The 17692-nt window shown below is 35.2% G+C and overlaps 1 protein-coding gene across 1 annotated transcript; it reads left to right on the top strand.

Annotated features, from left to right (window-relative positions):
- The first annotated feature begins 5298 nt into the window (after positions 1-5298).
- On the top strand, positions 5299-6568 carry LOC141633011 (uncharacterized). The gene is made up of 3 exons (XM_074445508.1): positions 5299-5492; positions 5609-5856; positions 5997-6568. Exons 1-3 carry the CDS (start codon positions 5299-5301, stop codon positions 6566-6568), a joined length of 1014 nt encoding a protein of 337 aa, XP_074301609.1.
- Positions 6569-17692: the final 11124 nt, after the last annotated feature.

Raw genomic sequence — 17692 nt, 5'->3', positions numbered from 1 at the left:
CGCATGCAAGTGGCTTACCTACTAAGGAAAGGCTACCTGAAAGATCTGATGCCGTCAAGGAGCAGAGAAGACAATGGAGCAAGAAATGACCAGGAAAGGCAACAACGTGAACTGCCCCCAGCACCACCCATCTATGAGGTCTAATTCATCAATGGAGGATCTAAGATCTGTGGCCTGACCAGTTCTGCCGCAAAAAAGATTACCAGGGAGTCAAAAATGAAATCTCCTTTTAAACCTAGAAACTTACCTCAAATTACTTTTGACGATACTGATATGCAGGGAATCCCTGACCTACATCACGATGGCGCGGTGATTACCATGCAAATAGGGACTGCACGTGTTCTGAGGATTTTAGTAGATGGAGGCAGCTCAGTTAACCTGATCATGCTTGATGTCCTAAAACCAATGAAGATTGATGAAAGCCAGATCATAAAGAAATCAAATGTCTTAGTAGGATTAAGTGGAGAGACAAAATACACACTGGGAGAAATATACCTGCCAACATATATGGAAGGAGTCTCCTAATATGAGAGATTTGGAGTCCTGGACTGCTTGTCATCCTACAATGCTATCCTAGGGAGACCGTGGATCCATAATATTAGGGCTATACCTTTCACTTACGACCAATGTGTCAAGTTACCAACAGAATGGGGAATAGCAACCATCAAAGGTGAACAAAAATCTGCATATGAATGTTACACTGAATCATTAAAACCATCCAAGACAGGTAAGATTCTCGCCTAGCAACTACAGTACCCTGTCAGGACTACTTATGTGGCAGAAACCAAAATGGAAACAGATCAAGTAATTTTAGACCCTGAGTATCCTGACAGGCATGTATCTGATGTCCCTGACAATATCAGACGAAGATTAGTAAGTTTTCTTAAAAGTAAATCTTCATGTTTTGCCTGCTCTCATTTTGATATGACTGGTATAGATGCTAATATCATCCCCCTAAAACTAAAAGAATAAGAAAACACCAATATTTTCCCGCTCAAATGCTCACACCTATAAGTGGGCCTTTTTTTACATATTACTATGATGGGCTTAGTGCACACTGTCAAATGATCTATAACATATACAAGTCGACTAAAATCTACTGTATAACATTAGTACGCTGTCAAATAATCCTAAATGGAGTAATATATCATAGAGGAATGTATATGCAGCAAATACGTCCACCAATATCAATTAAAATATACACTAAAAATATCCAAATTTTACATATCTTTGTAATAAAAATATACAGTAAAATTATTCCTAATTATACTACTCAATAAAATTTCACACATCTTTGTAAAAATACATTCCTAATTATACTAAATAAAATCTTTCAATATACCCCCTAACAATCTCTCCATAGTTAAGATCTTTTGATGAATCAGAGATGGTAGCATAAACATGTCGTATAAAATATATTGAGATGGTAGCATATACTTATTTATGAATATGAATATTTTTTGCTGAAATTTATTCTCTCCCAAAATAACAATTTCTATTGCTATATATACATACGACTATACACCATTAAACTACAACGAAGAAAAATCTACAAACAACCTATTTAGCATCTATGGCGGCATCTCAATCAAGAAGGTTTAATTTCATATGTGATGTTGACACTTCCAAGGAAACTTGGAGACTTAGGGTAAGGGTGATAAGGTGCTATCCAGTTCCGTCCTAGATAAATAAGAATGAAACCAGCCGTATTGAAATGGTGTTTTTCGATGAACAGGTAATACACATTTTATATTACTCTAATATAATGTGTAACATATGCATGTTTTTTTAACTTTATACAAGCATATTTTATACTTTATTTATGTTTTTATATTTTCACCATCATATTCGGTTAGTCATATAATAATTTATACAAGATTCAAGCTTCTTTCAACGATAGGCTGTTAAGAGTATACCGACCTCTCATTCACGAGGGTGAAATTTACATATTTCAAATTTTGTGGTGTCTGAAAACAAAGATAACCATAGGTCATGCACTAACAAGTGGAAAATAAATTTCCACAAAAATACATCCATAAGAAAGTGCGCAGGGGTAGAAATACCAAAATATGGATTTGAAATGGTTTTCTTTAAAGACATTTTAGAGTAACTACCGTCTTCAGGAGTATTCATAGGTATAGTTCTCTACATTTACTAAAGTATATTGCCAATAGTATAATAAAATTCCATTCATTTGATATTTAACAAAACAACAAGAACTAACTTATTTTTTTGCAGATGTCATTGGCATTCTCAAAGCTAAAAGCCCTATTAAGAATGTTGAAGAAGGGGACACCACAACTAAGAAAATGAGAATAAAATTACTGGACGAATGGTATTTGGTTTATAAAATCAGTCTATATTCAATAAAACTTAGTTGAAGTCTACTTGCATTAGAATATAGATTATAACATTTTTTTTTGTTGCAGCGCACGTCCCTTAGAAATCCTCCTATGGAGTGACTATGTCGATTTGCTCATGAATTATGTTACAACTCACCCAGGACGAGTTGTTGTTATCCTACAGTTTGCCAAACTAAAATATTCGAACGGTAAATCCTTTCAATACACGTACCTAAAATTTACTATATAATATATTATTGTGAAACCATAAATGTAAAATTTCTCACTCATTTGTAGGGCTATCATTTGTCTCAAACTCATTTTACACTTCTTGCTTACTTTTGAACACCAAATGTGATGCTGTCACATCTTTCTTAGCGAGGTATTGATTTTTTAATTCATATGAACATTAAATTTCGTTTTATAAAAAATTATGGTTACATAAGTAATACTAACTCCATTCAACAATTATCACCCCCCTTCAATATAAATACCTCTCACATAAATTGAATAAATGGGGTGATAATTGTTGAATGGAGGGAGTATAAAAAACAAATAAAATTGGACGGTGCCAATTGTAATTCGTATTAATTTCAGTTTTGAAAATTTGGATGAGAGCAATTCAAACCTTATAGAAGAGCTAGAAGTTGGTGGAACATTGTCCATCGATGAGGACTTCTTACAACTGACTGACCGAAAGTATATTGCTGATTTTCTGGAGTTCAAACAGGTAACATAAAAATACTTAAATTAGTTCTTCCAATAATTTTTGTAGTTGGTTGTTAATTCATTTAACATTTTTTAGCATCTTTACTTATAAACTCTGTGCAGCCTTGAGTTTGCGCGGTTGCTAGGACAATTATAAAAGTGGAGACACAGCATGATTGGTCTTACTCATCGTGTAAGACATGTGCGAAGAAAGTTTTAAAACAAGGGAATGGTTCTTTCTATTGTAATAAGTGCAAGAAAACTCTCAAATATGTCAGCACCAGATTAGTTTATACAATGATGCTATTACAGCTTTTTTTTTTATAGTTTCGCTTAAATAGGTCAGTGTTCACATATAATTACTATAAACTAACTACCCATAATCTTTCTTTGTTGCCCTATTCATATAATACGATGTAGATTCAAGGTTGTCTTCAAAGTTGAAGATGGTTCAACATCCTTCCTGATGTTCTGTCGTGAAATGATACAACTAATCGGAAAATCGGCGACTGAGTTACGTGAGACATTGATTAAGGTTGGTTTTATATTTTCTATAACTTAATTTCATACATTATTGAGGTGCATATTACCTATTCCGTCAATGTTTTGTAGAATGATGAGGATGGGGAATTTCCAATGGAGTTTGGCGATCTGCTGCAAAAACAATATCTCTTCAAGTTGAACATTAGCGAATACAATCTGGCAAAAAACTACAAAGTCTACACAGTCACCCGAGTCACTGATGATACGGCATTGATGTGTGCACACTACGCTCTCATGAAGAAAGATGAGGTCTGTTTTAACCACATGTAAAGAAGTTTAAAAAGTATTTACTAAGATTGTAATTGTCATCATTTAATAATGCAAATTTTAATAAGTATTTACTACATTAATTAATGCAGATTGATGAAGTGGATACTCAATCTGCTGCAACTTCACTACCTACTTCACTCTACAACGACAATGACCCTACGTCTCTCATTTGTGAGAATAGTCACATGGCCACAAGCGAGCCCGTCAACATAACTCCAACTAAGAGAGGATTAGAAGAAGTTATCGCTGGGGAGCTCTATATACTATGTGAGGAAGGTCAAAGTTTGGCTATTAGGCCAAAGGTGACTGTGAAAGTTGAGAAGGATGCTTAGTTTGATAATTTAGTACGACCTCTTGATTAGGTTTAGAATTTAGTATTTTTCTGAATAAGTGATTCTCACATCTTAGTTTTAGAATCAGTTTCGCGTATGTCAAATCTCACTTCCAATTAAGTTGAGCCAGGTTATTGGTTTTAGTTACATTATACAACTTCATTCAAGTTATTTTAGTAATTTGTTATACCATTGGAACAATGTTTTGCTAGCTATAAAAGTTTTTCCAATTTACTTGCAACACTCTAGGATGTTTTGAGTTATATACTTTGGCCAAATGATAGATGTAAATTTTATACAAGTCATATTAGTATTGCTCCCATAAATCACGATACAAACTACATACACAGGCTTTTTAGGTATTTACGCATATGACTATCCCCATGATTTGATTTAACTAAGCCATATTGATATTAGCCCTTATATAATTCTAGAGTTTTAATCCATATAATTGTCAATATATCTATATACTTACTACAATTTAACTTTGGTATCAAATATGTAATCTCAACAAGATTTTGACACATGACAAAGATCTTGACTTTTTTAATACTAATTAAAGTTAAACTGTTAAAGATATTTTTTTGTTTTTGAAAATATTTAGTTAAGGCGGTATTTTAGATCTTACATATTTTCCTTAGTTTTCTAAGGATCTTATGGCCAAGCAAGCTAAATCTACTCTTATTTCTCTTATCCCTAAGAAGCAGGTCCCTTCTTCTGTCATGGATTTTAGACCCATCTCCCGCTATACTGTTTTTTACAAAATTATCAGTAAAATCCTTGCTAATAGGCTCAAGAAAGTGCTGCCTCTTATCATTGGTCCAGAAGAAGCTGCATTTGTGTCTGGTAGAAATATTTTTGAGAATACTATGTTGTCTCAGGCTTTGGTTCAAGGCTATGATAGGAAAAATATTTCTCCTAGATGTCTGGTCAAAGTTGACATTAGGAAAGCTTTTGACTCCTTGAATTGGGATTTTCTGGCTTGTTCTATGAACTTGATGGGCTATTCTCTCAAGATTAATGGTGATGTTATTTGGTATTTTTATGGTTAGAGTGGATTAAGATAAGGGGATCCATTGTCCCCTTATCTCGTTGTTCTGGGTATGGAAGTTCTCTCCAAATACCTCAGAAAACTTTGTCAACAACCTCATGTTTCTCACCATCCAAAATGTCATGCTCTGAACCTCACCAACCTAATTTTTGCTGATGATCTTATGATCTTCACCCGTGGATATTTGCCTTCTGTTGCAGCTGCTGTTTCTGATGCTTTACATGATTTTGCTCAAGTTTCTGGACTGTTTGCTAACCCTGAAAAAACTATTGTTTATTTTGGTGGGGCCCGTCCTTCTTTACAGGATATGATTCTTACCATTCTTACCACTACTGGGTTTTCTAAGGTTCTTTCCCTTTCAGGTACCTTGGTTTGCCTCTTAACACTACTAGGCTTTCTTCTGCAATGTTTGATCCCCTGGTTATTGTTGTTCAAAGAGTTGTTACCCACTGGTCTTCTCATCTCCTTTCTTATACTGGGAAAGTTCAGCTCCTTAATTTTGTTGTCTTTGGCTTGACAACTTTCTGGTGCTCTAGTGTCTTTCTTCCTAGGCATATTACTAAGAAGATTTCCAAACTCTGCAAGGACATTTTCTGGGGTATTCCTAGTGGTGAGCATAAGCATGTCTTTAAAAGTTGGAAGGGCATCTCTTTTCCTATCTCTGCTGGAGATTTAATATTAAAGATATTGAAATCTGGAATATTTCCCTCCTGAGCAGATGGGTCTATTTGCTTGCTCATAATCACTCAGGCATTTGGGCTTACTGGATACAACATTATATTTTCAAGGAGTCTGATATTTGGTACATTCAATCCAAGCCTTACTTCCCTTATAGTTTGAAGGCTATTCTTACTGCTAGAGATACATTAATCAGTAGAGCTGGTAGAATTTTTAATGCTCAAACTTTGTTGCATAGCTGGTCTTCTGCTGGCAAGCTGTCTTTACATAATGCCTATCTTTTCCTGAAGAATGCTCCTGCTGCTGGACCCTGGACCAATTCTAGGATTACTCCTAGTCATAAGATCATTAGTTCCGTGGCTGTGCAGAATCAACTTGCTACAATTGATAATCTGCAAAGAAGGGGCATTTGTTATGTTAACAGATGTGTGCTTTGTGAAAACAACTTAGAGACTTGTGACCATCTGTTCTTCCACTGTCCATTATCAAGAGCATTTTCGCAAGCTTTTCTGCATTGGATGGACATTCTTAGGCAGGGGAAGGCTCTTATGGAGGAGCTGCTTTATAGGAGCTCTTATGGAGTGAAGCATTGGAGGCATGTGTGGTTTATGGTCTCTCTGGTTGCTGCTGTTCATCAACTATGAGCTGAAAGAAATAGACGCATTTTTCAAGGGACAAAACAACATTATAGGGGGCTAGTTCAGAAAATTAAGTTCTTGGTTTCTGTCAGGATGTTCTTGTGGCATTCTCATCATGACTATAAACGAATAGTAGATAGACTTTGTTCTTAGAACTGGGTTGTTGTTTGGGTTTTTGATCCCTTGTTTGCTTGTAAGGTTTTGCTAGTTGTCTTACTAGCTAGTGGATAGTCTTGCAAAAGCATTGTAATTTCCCTCTTTTGAGTTGAAATGATAATTCCTTTGCAAAAAAAAAAAGATATATAATTTCCTTATTTTACTAAAGATCTTGACTTTTAACATTAAATAAAGAAAGATTTTCATTTTTTTAGGATAAAATTATTTAAGAGTATATTTAATCATATATAATTTCCTTATTTTTCTTCATATATTTGCGAAAATATATATAATTACCACAATTTAAAATTACGAACATGCCAAATAAGTCCACTAAAATCTATAACATTAGTACATGCCAACTATGCTAGGTTTAGTGTACGCTGTCAAATAATCCCAAATGGAGTAATATCTCATAGAGGAATGTATATGCAGCAAATAAGTCCACCAATATCAATTAAAATATGCACTAAAAATATAAAAAATTTACATATCTTTGTAATAAAGGTTAATGGTTTACATATCCTGGGGATAATTGTTAATTAAGATATGCACCAAAATAATAGATATAAAGGAAATAAGGTTGCAGCAATTAATGAACTAATGTATGCATCAAAATTATTACAACTTATATATCCTTCTAATAAAGTTAATTAAGATATGCACCTAAATTAGGGATATACATATCATTATAATAAGGGTAATTAAGATGCAAAGATGTCGATTTTACATATCCCTCGAACAAAGGGAGATGGTATCTTTCTAATAATTGGCAAATAATATATGCAGCAAATAATAGTGCATCAATTAACCTTTATTAATGTATGTCTGCATAAAAAATATATAATTTACACATCCTTCTAAACAAGGTCAATGTTTACATCATTCTAGAAAAGGTAATTATTTTCCACCAAAAATTTGGTAGACACACTAAATAAGTATCAATTTCCCAAATACTTGCATATGCTATATTGGAGAAAAAAGTGATTTTGTTTTCTTATTTTTTTTTTTTTAATTCAATTCTCTTAGCCAAGGTGAATTCCTATTTTCGATTATTACGTTGAACATGGATAGAGCAATATCAATGGAGGGTATGCATAACCAGAAGATTATACTTAATCAGAAACATCATCGAACAAGAGGCTCTGAACTGTTAGAGTAGTGTTCTCCACAATAAGTGCATTTACATATTAAATCTCGTAAAAGGAATATCAGGGATTTATCTTTTTATTTGTCAGCTCGTCATCGTTAATCGGTAATGATTGGCTGACTAGAGTTTGACATTACTGTCGGGTAAAGACGGTGATCAGCTGATCCCTTTAGGTCACACCTATAGGACGACACCCAAATATAATGAATTAATTGTTTGTATGAGATACGAGATAATTAATTCTTTGTATTATTTGACTTTTGATTAGTCACGTAAAAGTATTATTTGATGACGGGTTACGAACTCGGGTAGAGAAGATTTATTATTTAATTATGTGATATTTAAGTAATAAATTAACAATTTAGAATTTATTAATTAATTGTTAATTAATTAATTTTATGCGATATGTGTACATGTTTTGAGGTGGAATTAATTAGCTATTTATATTTTACAAGAGGTTGTAAAATTAGCTAATTGGGATAATATTGACACATTGTATGTTGATAAAATGGTCTTATGATTACTTAATAGTTAAGTAGTCATTGGTAGTTAATTTATATTATTTAAGTGTTAAATAATCAAATTAATATTTAATTATGTCAGATAATTAAATATAAGACTTATAAGTATTTGTGGGGCAAATGTCGAAAATCAAAATGGACCCGGAGGTGACCATTTGGACAGATTTTAATACACTACTAATACAATCATTGTGAGTGGAAAAGGCATGCATTTTCCACTAGCATTTGTATGTGCATTATATACATTTGCATGCCTATATATACCTAAGTCCTTATGTCATTTCTAAGGTTGGAAATTTGAAGAAAAATTGGTCTTTGTGTGCTTGTTGTGGATGGTTCATATACACCATCAATAGACCATATTTTTCTTCTTATTTTGTTCATCCTTTTACAATAGACACATATAAAAGTAAACTAATAATATTATCAAGGTAATAATATTAATTAGTATATCAAATATACAAATAAACAAGGTTACTACTACATTTACCTAGTAAATATTTTAGTAGTATTGTGGGTTTATCTTGGGTGCCACCTTAGGAGATTACCTACTTTGGTAATTAAGGCATTGGAGGATCATCCATATTCCATTAGCACAAGAACAACATCAAGGAAGGAGTCCTTGAGTTGTGCCCATTTTGCCTTATAACAATGTAAGGAATATTTGTCTTAAGATGGTTTAATACCATCTCTTTTATATTTTGCTTTGCATGCATGAAGATTTAGACCACCTAAAATTAATTTGTAATTTTGTTATCATACATGCATGTTGTCTTAAGACGATTTTAGTAATTTATGAGATAAATTAATAAAATTGATATTATGTTACTAAAATTAGTTTTATCACATAATATGGTCTAGCATGTGAATAATTTGGTCTTAGGAGGATATGGGACGAAAATTAATTTTTGTTATATTTTTCCATTTTTCATAACTTCAAATGGCATAAAATTGAATAAAAATGCATTAAAATTAATTAAGAGTTAATTAAATTGGATTGCATGTTAATTTTATGCATATTTATTTAGAAATAACCACATGATTGTTCTATTTATGAGATAAGTAGTTACTTTAAGTTAATGTGATTAATTTAGATAGTTTATTGATTTTTATTTGATAAAAATTGGTAAATAATGGTTATTTTGCAAATAAATATTGATTTAATTTTTGGGCTCGAAATTTTTGAATTTTTAGGTCCTGGAAATTGTTCCAAAAAGTAAAAAAAAATTATTTTAAGTTATTTCAATTTTTATGGTTTGGTTTAGAATTAAATCGTAAAAATTGCTGTTTTACCGATTAAATTGTAAAATCATTTTAAATAGGTTTTAAAACAAAAGATTTTCACTTGCATGTCATTTTTGGTATAAGACCAGAATGTTCATGGCCTTGAAATTTTTTTTCCCATAAATTTTATAATTAAATGAAATTTTTCCATAATAATTATGAATTATTATGTCTTTTGTCGTAATTTGTGTTTTAATCCCATATTAATTCAAGATAATTAGTGAGAATAACTGTTTTGAAATTAGACCAAATTAGTATCATTAGCGTATCTTAAAATTGTTTTAAGAATTGATTATGAATTTTTATTGGTAAAAATTCCGTCAAAGAAAGCTCAAATGATCGTTGTTGGTAAGTTAGATGATTTGGCATGTCATTTTTCATAATGCATTTTATTATTCATTTGGATGAATATTTTTTTTTAGCATTATAATTATGTAATTTTTCCTAATATGGCCATAAGTAGAAATTGGTATTTCCCGTAATGTAAGAAAATATCGATTTGTTTTGTAATTAATTGCGATTTTGTATCGCCTAATTTGTAATTAATTAATAGTTTTATTTTAATTTTAATTTCAAATTGTATAATAGGATATTGTTATGTAATTTAATTATTAGTAATTAAATGAAGCATCTATAGACGGAGTTTTCATGAAGACGGTGTTTTCGGAAAAGCGTTCCGAAATCCTAAAGAAGGAGGCCAATTTTTTAAGACTCAAGGGACCAAGGAGTTGGTTTCCGATATGTAATAATTTTAGTTAATTAGATTAACTAGGTGGCCATATTAGGACATGTTTGTTTATTTATGCATTCATGCCAAATCGTCACTACATGTTTTAATTTTTGTTGTTATCGATTTAATCATCTAGCATTCACCAATTTTGTTCACTTAAAAGTGATAGACAATTAAATTGATAAGATCTCTCACATTTGTTTAAAATTGAGATTAAGCCTTACCAAATAATAGCACCTATGAATCCCTTCTTCATTAGAGGTAGGTTCGGATCACCGAGGTACACTCTTTTTACGTCGGGTAAGTAGGGTAATAAAAGTTATTACGCGTGAAAATTGGTTGGACGCAACGGGATAAATATGGGTTGAATCAGTCAACCGTGCCCATATTTATTCTGGGGCTAAAAGATAGATTTTATGAAAATCCGTCAACCAAGAGTTCTAGTAGTAGAATCAGTCAAAATGTTGACTCACCAAATTTATATAAATATGGTTTGAATAGGTCCACCGTGCCTGTGTTTATATAAAATTGGATATTGGAATCATTTATATAATTCAATGGGAGATCATTATATAAATGGGAACTTGTTAAAATAGTTTCACAAGTTAAAAATTTTTTAGACGATAAATGTTAATCTTTCCTTTCATTTCCTTTGTAGTAATCAGGATGACTTCTACTAGTGAAATGGTCACCATAGCTAGAGATTCATGGCTACGTTCTTTTATGGACAAATATGTTTTAAAAGCCGACGGTAGTAATTTTAAAGATTGGGAGGAACAACTTCGATTAGCTGCCACAGGTGATGGCAAATTACGCTACCTTGTCGATCCCTCTCCCCCTTCGCCTAGTACTAGGGCCACTGCCGATATAAGGAAGGCTTTTTCAAATTATCAAAAGGAATCCGCTGCAATTAAAAATATTTTGATTTTTTCAATGGATCCTGCTTTACAAAGGCAATGTGTCAAGTTTGGTGATGCACATGAAGTATTCTCGAGGCTTTCAACTATGTTTTCTGAAGCCCTGAGAGTAATTCAATATGACACCGCAGTTCGTTTCTTTGAGGCTAACCTCAAAGATGGTCAACCTGTAAGTTCACACGTACTTAAAATGATTGAGTACGTGGAAACTTTAGAGAGGTTAGGATGCAAGATCCTCGACGAACTTGTGGTGGACCGAGTGCTCCACTCTCTCTCGCACGTCAAAGGATTTACTCAATTTAGGATAAATTATAATATGACGAACATGAGAAAGAGTTTACATGAGCTTCATTCTATGCTTGTAAGCAGAGAAGGACATGGGATTGAGTGGGAGTACAAGGTATGATGTGCTTGCGATAAACGTGAAGGGGAAGAAGCAGTTTAAGAGGAATGCAGGTAAGAAGCCCATAAAGGTGGAGGCAAAGGTAAAGCAATTGCGAATTGCTCAACCAAGCCTAAACCTATAAAGGGTAATCCTCTTAAAGATACTTGTAAATACTGTAATAACAATGGACATTGGAGGCGTAATTGCACGAAATACTTGGATGACATCAAAGCTGGCATTGTGAAGCCAACATGTAATTTCTTAACCGAATCTTTTATGATAGACATAAATTATGCTTCAAATACAACTTGGGTATTATATACTGGTTGTGGTTCTCACTTGTGCAATAAAAAAGCTAAACCAGGGTGATGTTGATCTCCGAATGGGTAACGGGTCTAAAGTAGCCGCCGTCTCAGTAGGAACTTATGTACTTAACTTAGCTTCGGGGTTGCAGTTGTTTCTTATTAATTGTTATTTTGTACCAAAATTGTCTAGAAATATAAAATCAGTATATGTGTTAGACACAGAAGGTTTTTCTTTTGTAATTAAAGACAAACGTTGTACTTTTTCCCTTAATGGGATTGTATATAGCGAAGCTATTTCAATCAATGGTATTTATATTCTAGATATTTGCAACGTTGTTTATCATTTAGATAATAAAAGACTCAAAACAGGTGATCCCGATCAATCTTATTTATGGCATTGTCGATTAGGAAACATTAATGAGAAACGCATTAAAAGACTAGTGTCGACTGGTATAATTAAACCTTTTGATTTCGAATCATTTGGTACATGCAAATCTTGTCTTCTTGGCAAGATGACTCGTTCACCTTTTCTAGGAAAAGGATCTCGAGCTAGTGAGTTGTTGGGTTTAATACACACTGATGTATGTGGTCCAATGACAGTCACTGCTAGAGGCAATTAGGATTATTTCATTACTTTTACCGATGACATGAGTAGATATGGGTATATCTACTTAATGAGGTTTAAAAGTGAAGCTTTTGATAAGTTCAAAGAGTTTCAGAATGAAGTAGAAAACCAATTAAATAAGAAGATTAAAGCATTACGATCAGATCGTGGTGGGGAGTATTTAAGCAATGACTTTTGAGATCACCTTACAAACTGTGGTATTGTATCCCAGTTAACTCCTCCTGGCACACCACAATTAAATGGTGTGGCTGAAAGGAGGAATCGAACTTTATTAAATATGGTCCAATCAATGATGAGTCAAACAGAGTTACCTAAGTCATTATGGGGTTTTGCCATTTTATCTACTGTACGCTCACTTAATCAAAGTCCAACTAAAGCAACTGATAAAACTCCATATGAGATATGGAAAGGGAAAGTCCCGAATATGCGATACATGAAAGTATGGGGTTGTGATGCTTATGTCAAGAGCAAGTCTGACGATAAGCTTGCACCTCCTTCTGAAAAATGTATTTTTGTAGGCTACCCTAAGGAAACTTGTGGATATTACTTCTACAATAGTAGCGAGAACAAAGTGTTTGTGGCTCGTGAAGCTGTGTTTTTAGAAAAAGAGTTTATTTCTAGAACACAGAGTGGGAGAAAATTTGAACTTGATAAAGTTCGGTTCGGCTAGCTTCTTCCCCACCTTTTAGCGTTCTGGGCAATAAAGAAACCCGAAATCAAAAAGAAAGAAGAGAAATTGGGCCAAGTTTCCCGAGGGAGGCCACCTTGTCTTAGGCCAGCGGTCGACTAGAAGTAGAAGACTGCTCTATGAGGGCTTCCCTCTTTCCTGGGCTCTGCTCGCTTATTATTTATTATAAAGCTACGCTCCGACCCAGAAAGTCATAATTAGAGCCACAAACTGATATGACAATACAGGAAGATGTTCCTTCTACATCTGAATCGGTTATTGTTCCTTATGAACCTAGGAGGTCAGAGAGGGTTAGTCGCCAGCCTGATAGATACCTTGGTGTCATCGAGGAAGATGGTGACTATGAGGTTTTACTTTTGGAAAGTGATGAACCCAAGACATACAAAGCAGCTATTATGAGTTCTGACTCTAAGCTATGGCTCGAGGCCATGCAATCCGAAATGGATTCCATATACGATAATCAGGTATGGGACCTGGTTGACTTACCTAAAGATGTTCGACCTCTTCAGTGTAAGTGGATATTCAAGAATAAAATCGGCATGGATGGACATAAATATGTCTACAAAGCTAGATTGGTGGAAAAAGGTTTCACCCAGGTTCATGGTTTACACTATGATGAAACTTTTGCACCAGTTGTTATGCTTAGATCTGTTCGGATAATGTTAGCGATTGCTGCATTTCATGATTATGAGATATGGCAAATGGATGTCAAAACCACTTTCTTGAATGGTTTTCTGGAAGAGGAAGTATTCATGACACAATCTAAGGGTTTTGTGGATCCTAAAAATCCTAACAAAGTATGCAAACTTAAGAGATCCATTTATGGTCTTAAGCAAGCGTCAAGGAGTTGGAATCATCGTTTTGATCATGTTATTAACCAGAATGGTTTTTCTCGAAGTGTTGAGGAACCATGTTTATATATGAAGTTTAGTGGGAGTAAAGTTGTTTTCTTACTTCTTTATGTGGACGACATATTACTCATTGGGAATGATGTAGATATGCTTTCTTCTGTCAATAAGTGGTTAGGAAATCACTTCCAAATGAAAGATTTGGGCGAAGCTCAGTGCATCTTGGGTATCCGGATCTATAGGGATAGATCCAAAAGGATATTAACATTGAGTAAAGAAGCCTATATCGATAAGATTCTTGACCGATTCAATATGAAAAACTCCAAGAGAGGTTTTCTGCCTATGGGCAATGGGATCACTTTGAGTAAGTCAGAGTGTCCTACTAAGCCTAAGGATATGGAACACATGAAATCGATTCCCTATGCTTTCGCTGTTGGATCGATCATGTATGCTATGATGTGTTCTCGTCCTAACGTCTTGTATGCTTTGAGTATGACGAGTCGTTTTCAGAAAACTCCAGGTGAGAGTCACTGGATAGCCATCAAGGTGAGAGTCACTGGATAACCGTCAAGGTGGACAGCCGTCAAGGTGAGAGTCACTTGATAGCCGTCAAGAATATTCTAAAGTACTTGAGAAGGACTAAAGATTCATTCTTAGTGTTTGGAGGAGAATATGAATTACGTATAAGAGGTTATACGGATGCCAGTTTCCAAACCGATAGGGATAATTTGAAATCCGAGACTGGTGTTGTTTTTTTGTTGAACGGAGGGACGGTTTGCTGGAGAAGTTTTATAGAGTCCATGACTGCTGATTCTACAACGGAAGCTGAGTACATTGCAGCCTCTGAAGCTGCAAAGGAGGCTGTTTGGATTAGGCAATTTTTAGAGGGACTGAAAGATAATCAAAACCCAAAACTAAACAGCACAAAAAACCCAAAAAATGACTAGAGACAGTATTGAACAACAATTGGCTGCCACCCAACAACAATTGTTGGAAATGGAACAGCTGAAACAGAAAATGGCCCAGGCTGAAGCAGAAGTTGCAAACTAAAGGAATCAGAGTCCAGCTTAAAACAAAGGCAAGGAGATAAAGTTTCAGGATCAAAATTGAAGATTCAACCTAGCACGCCATTTTCCTCAATCATCAGGAACATTGATTTCTCCAACATTGGTACTCTTAGTCCACCAAAGACCACAGCAGGAGAAGATACGGACTCAGAAGAAATCCCCAATGAAGAGGCTGTGCCAGATCAGACCAACATAGCAATCATGATGGCCATGTTCCAGGAAATCAAGAAGCTCCATGAAAGATTTGAAAAGATCCCTAGATTACCCACGCCCATTGAAGAAGCAATTTCAGAGAGCTATGCTGACTCGCCCTTTTTGGATGAGCTACCAAAGAAATTTGTGGTTCCATCAATGAGAATTTATGATGGGACTACAGTCCCACAAAACCATTTAGCGTACTACAAACAAAGAATGCTGGCAGCCTCTATACTCAGCGAGCTGAGACAAGTCTGAATGTGCAAGGGGTTTGGAACAACTCTGAACGGGTCTGCCTTGCAATGGTACATAAACCTACCAAATGGAAGCATCAAATCCTTTGCTGAACTAGTAAACTTCTTTAACCACCAGTTCGCCAGCAGCAGGAAACTTGAAAAGAGATCTAGTGACCTGTAGAGGATCAAGCAAAAGCCTGGCGAGTCAATTAGATCATTCATGACCAGATTCAACAAAGAAAAAGTGTCAATCCCCAGGTGTGACGTTGGAATAGATGTGGAAGCTTTCAGACAAGGACTGCCCTTGGATAGTGATTTCTATGATGAGATGACTATAAAGCCTTGCCAAACGTTTGAAGACTTCCAAGCTTTAGCCCTTGGATATATCCGGCTAGAAGAAGATAAAGGCTTCAAAGCAGACACCACTGATAACAACTCAGGTTATAACAGATCCAACAGGAAGAGTTCCAGCAACAGAGGAAGCAGTTCCAGGCCATTACCTTATACAAGACCTGACAGATCAGAAGTCAACTGCGCACAAGAACAACGAGGTAACTCCTATACTTATCCCCCTATTCAAGAGTATAACTTCTCTGTTGACATTGCAGGGTTAATCAAAAGACTAGACAACATGGGAGACATTGTCAAGTGGCCAAAGAAGACAGACAACCCCAACTCAAGGTAAGACACTACAAAATGGTGTGAATTCCACATGGACATAGGACATACAACAGAAGAATGTCTGGGATTGCGCATGCAAGTGGCTTACCTACTAAAGAAAGGCTACCTGAAAGATCTGATGCCGTCAAGGAGCAGAGAAGACAATGGAGCACGAAATGACCAGGAAAGGCAACAACGTGAACTGCCCCAGCACCACCCATCTATGAGGTCAAATTCATCAATGGAGGATCTGAGATCTGTGGCCTGACCAGTTCTGCCGCAAAAAAGATTGCCAGGGATTCAAAAATGAAATCTCCTTTTTGTGGACAACGCCCGCGGGAACTGCGTCCGCGGGATCCACACTAGGCATAATCGACTCGAGCTTCTTTCGAATCGAATTAAGACAAATTAGAGTCGCCACCAAGTTTTATGGGAACTTGGAACCGTTCAAGTCAACTTTACACATTTCATCGAAAAGCATAAAGCCAATCGACTACGAGTGATTAAAGATAAATACTTGTACCCTATATCACTCGATTTGAATGACTCTCGTAATCCAATGGTATTTAGACGGATCCACAAACCATAGATCTTGAGCAAGGGGTGAGGGTACGTGTTAGGAAGCCCATAAGGACACCTAACCCCGCCCGACAATGACGGCCTCCACTAGGTCAAGTATCGGATTTCAAACAAGGTCGTAGCTACTGCGATATATGATATGCAAACATCGTTTTAAAACCCTAACATGTGACAACAATTTCTATGTCGTTTTAGATGCAACTAAACTAACTTTGTCAAAGTTGTAATTTAGCATGTGGGTTGATTGATCTAACAACGCATAAATGAAACAAACAAGGCTTGATGGGAATGGGGGAGCCGTTGGGATCTACCCTATTACAACCCAGGCATTTCATGCCGACACAACGAGAATTTAAATATACAACTCGATCTAAATACAATCGCTATATACGACACCATACACAACACATGGCCATTCGGCCTAGGAAAACGTGCACAAAGGGGTGGCCCACGGTTTACATGACTCACGGCCTTGGGCCACTCCTCGTAATGCGTGCTTTCGCTTAATCTTATCGAATTAGACATTGGGTCACACACCAAAGCATGCATTAGCATAAATCGGGCCATGTTGCTTTAAACAACATGCGATTTACTACGCTCTTACATGAATTGGAGCACAACTATCTAACCAAATAAGACTAAGGTTTTTATAAATCGATTGACTCGACCCAAAAGAAAACTAATTACAAGTGAATTACAAGAGACGACTCGATAAGAAAAAGGTAGTTACAAAATACAAAACAACGATGAATAAACGATATAAAGATGAAGCAAGAATGACAAA

This window comes from Silene latifolia, chromosome Y (assembly GCF_048544455.1).
Source record: "Silene latifolia isolate original U9 population chromosome Y, ASM4854445v1, whole genome shotgun sequence".
NCBI classification, from domain to species: domain Eukaryota; kingdom Viridiplantae; phylum Streptophyta; class Magnoliopsida; order Caryophyllales; family Caryophyllaceae; genus Silene; species Silene latifolia.
The sequence above is the reverse complement of the archived record's forward strand: the minus strand, read 5'-3'. Positions and strand labels throughout refer to the sequence as shown.

What these genes read in the sequence shown, in the direction of transcription:
- LOC141633011 (XM_074445508.1), top strand. Translation starts at nt 5,299, where the DNA reads ATGGAAGTTCTCTCCAAATACCTCAGAAAACTTTGTCAACAACCTCAT. An exon ending in TTTGCTCAAGTTTCTGGACT is followed by an intron (nt 5,493 to 5,608) that starts GTTTGCTAACCC and finishes TTTCCCTTTCAG; the next exon opens with GTACCTTGGTTTGCCTCTTA. An exon ending in TTTCTGGGGTATTCCTAGTG is followed by an intron (nt 5,857 to 5,996) that starts GTGAGCATAAGC and finishes ATAATCACTCAG; the next exon opens with GCATTTGGGCTTACTGGATA.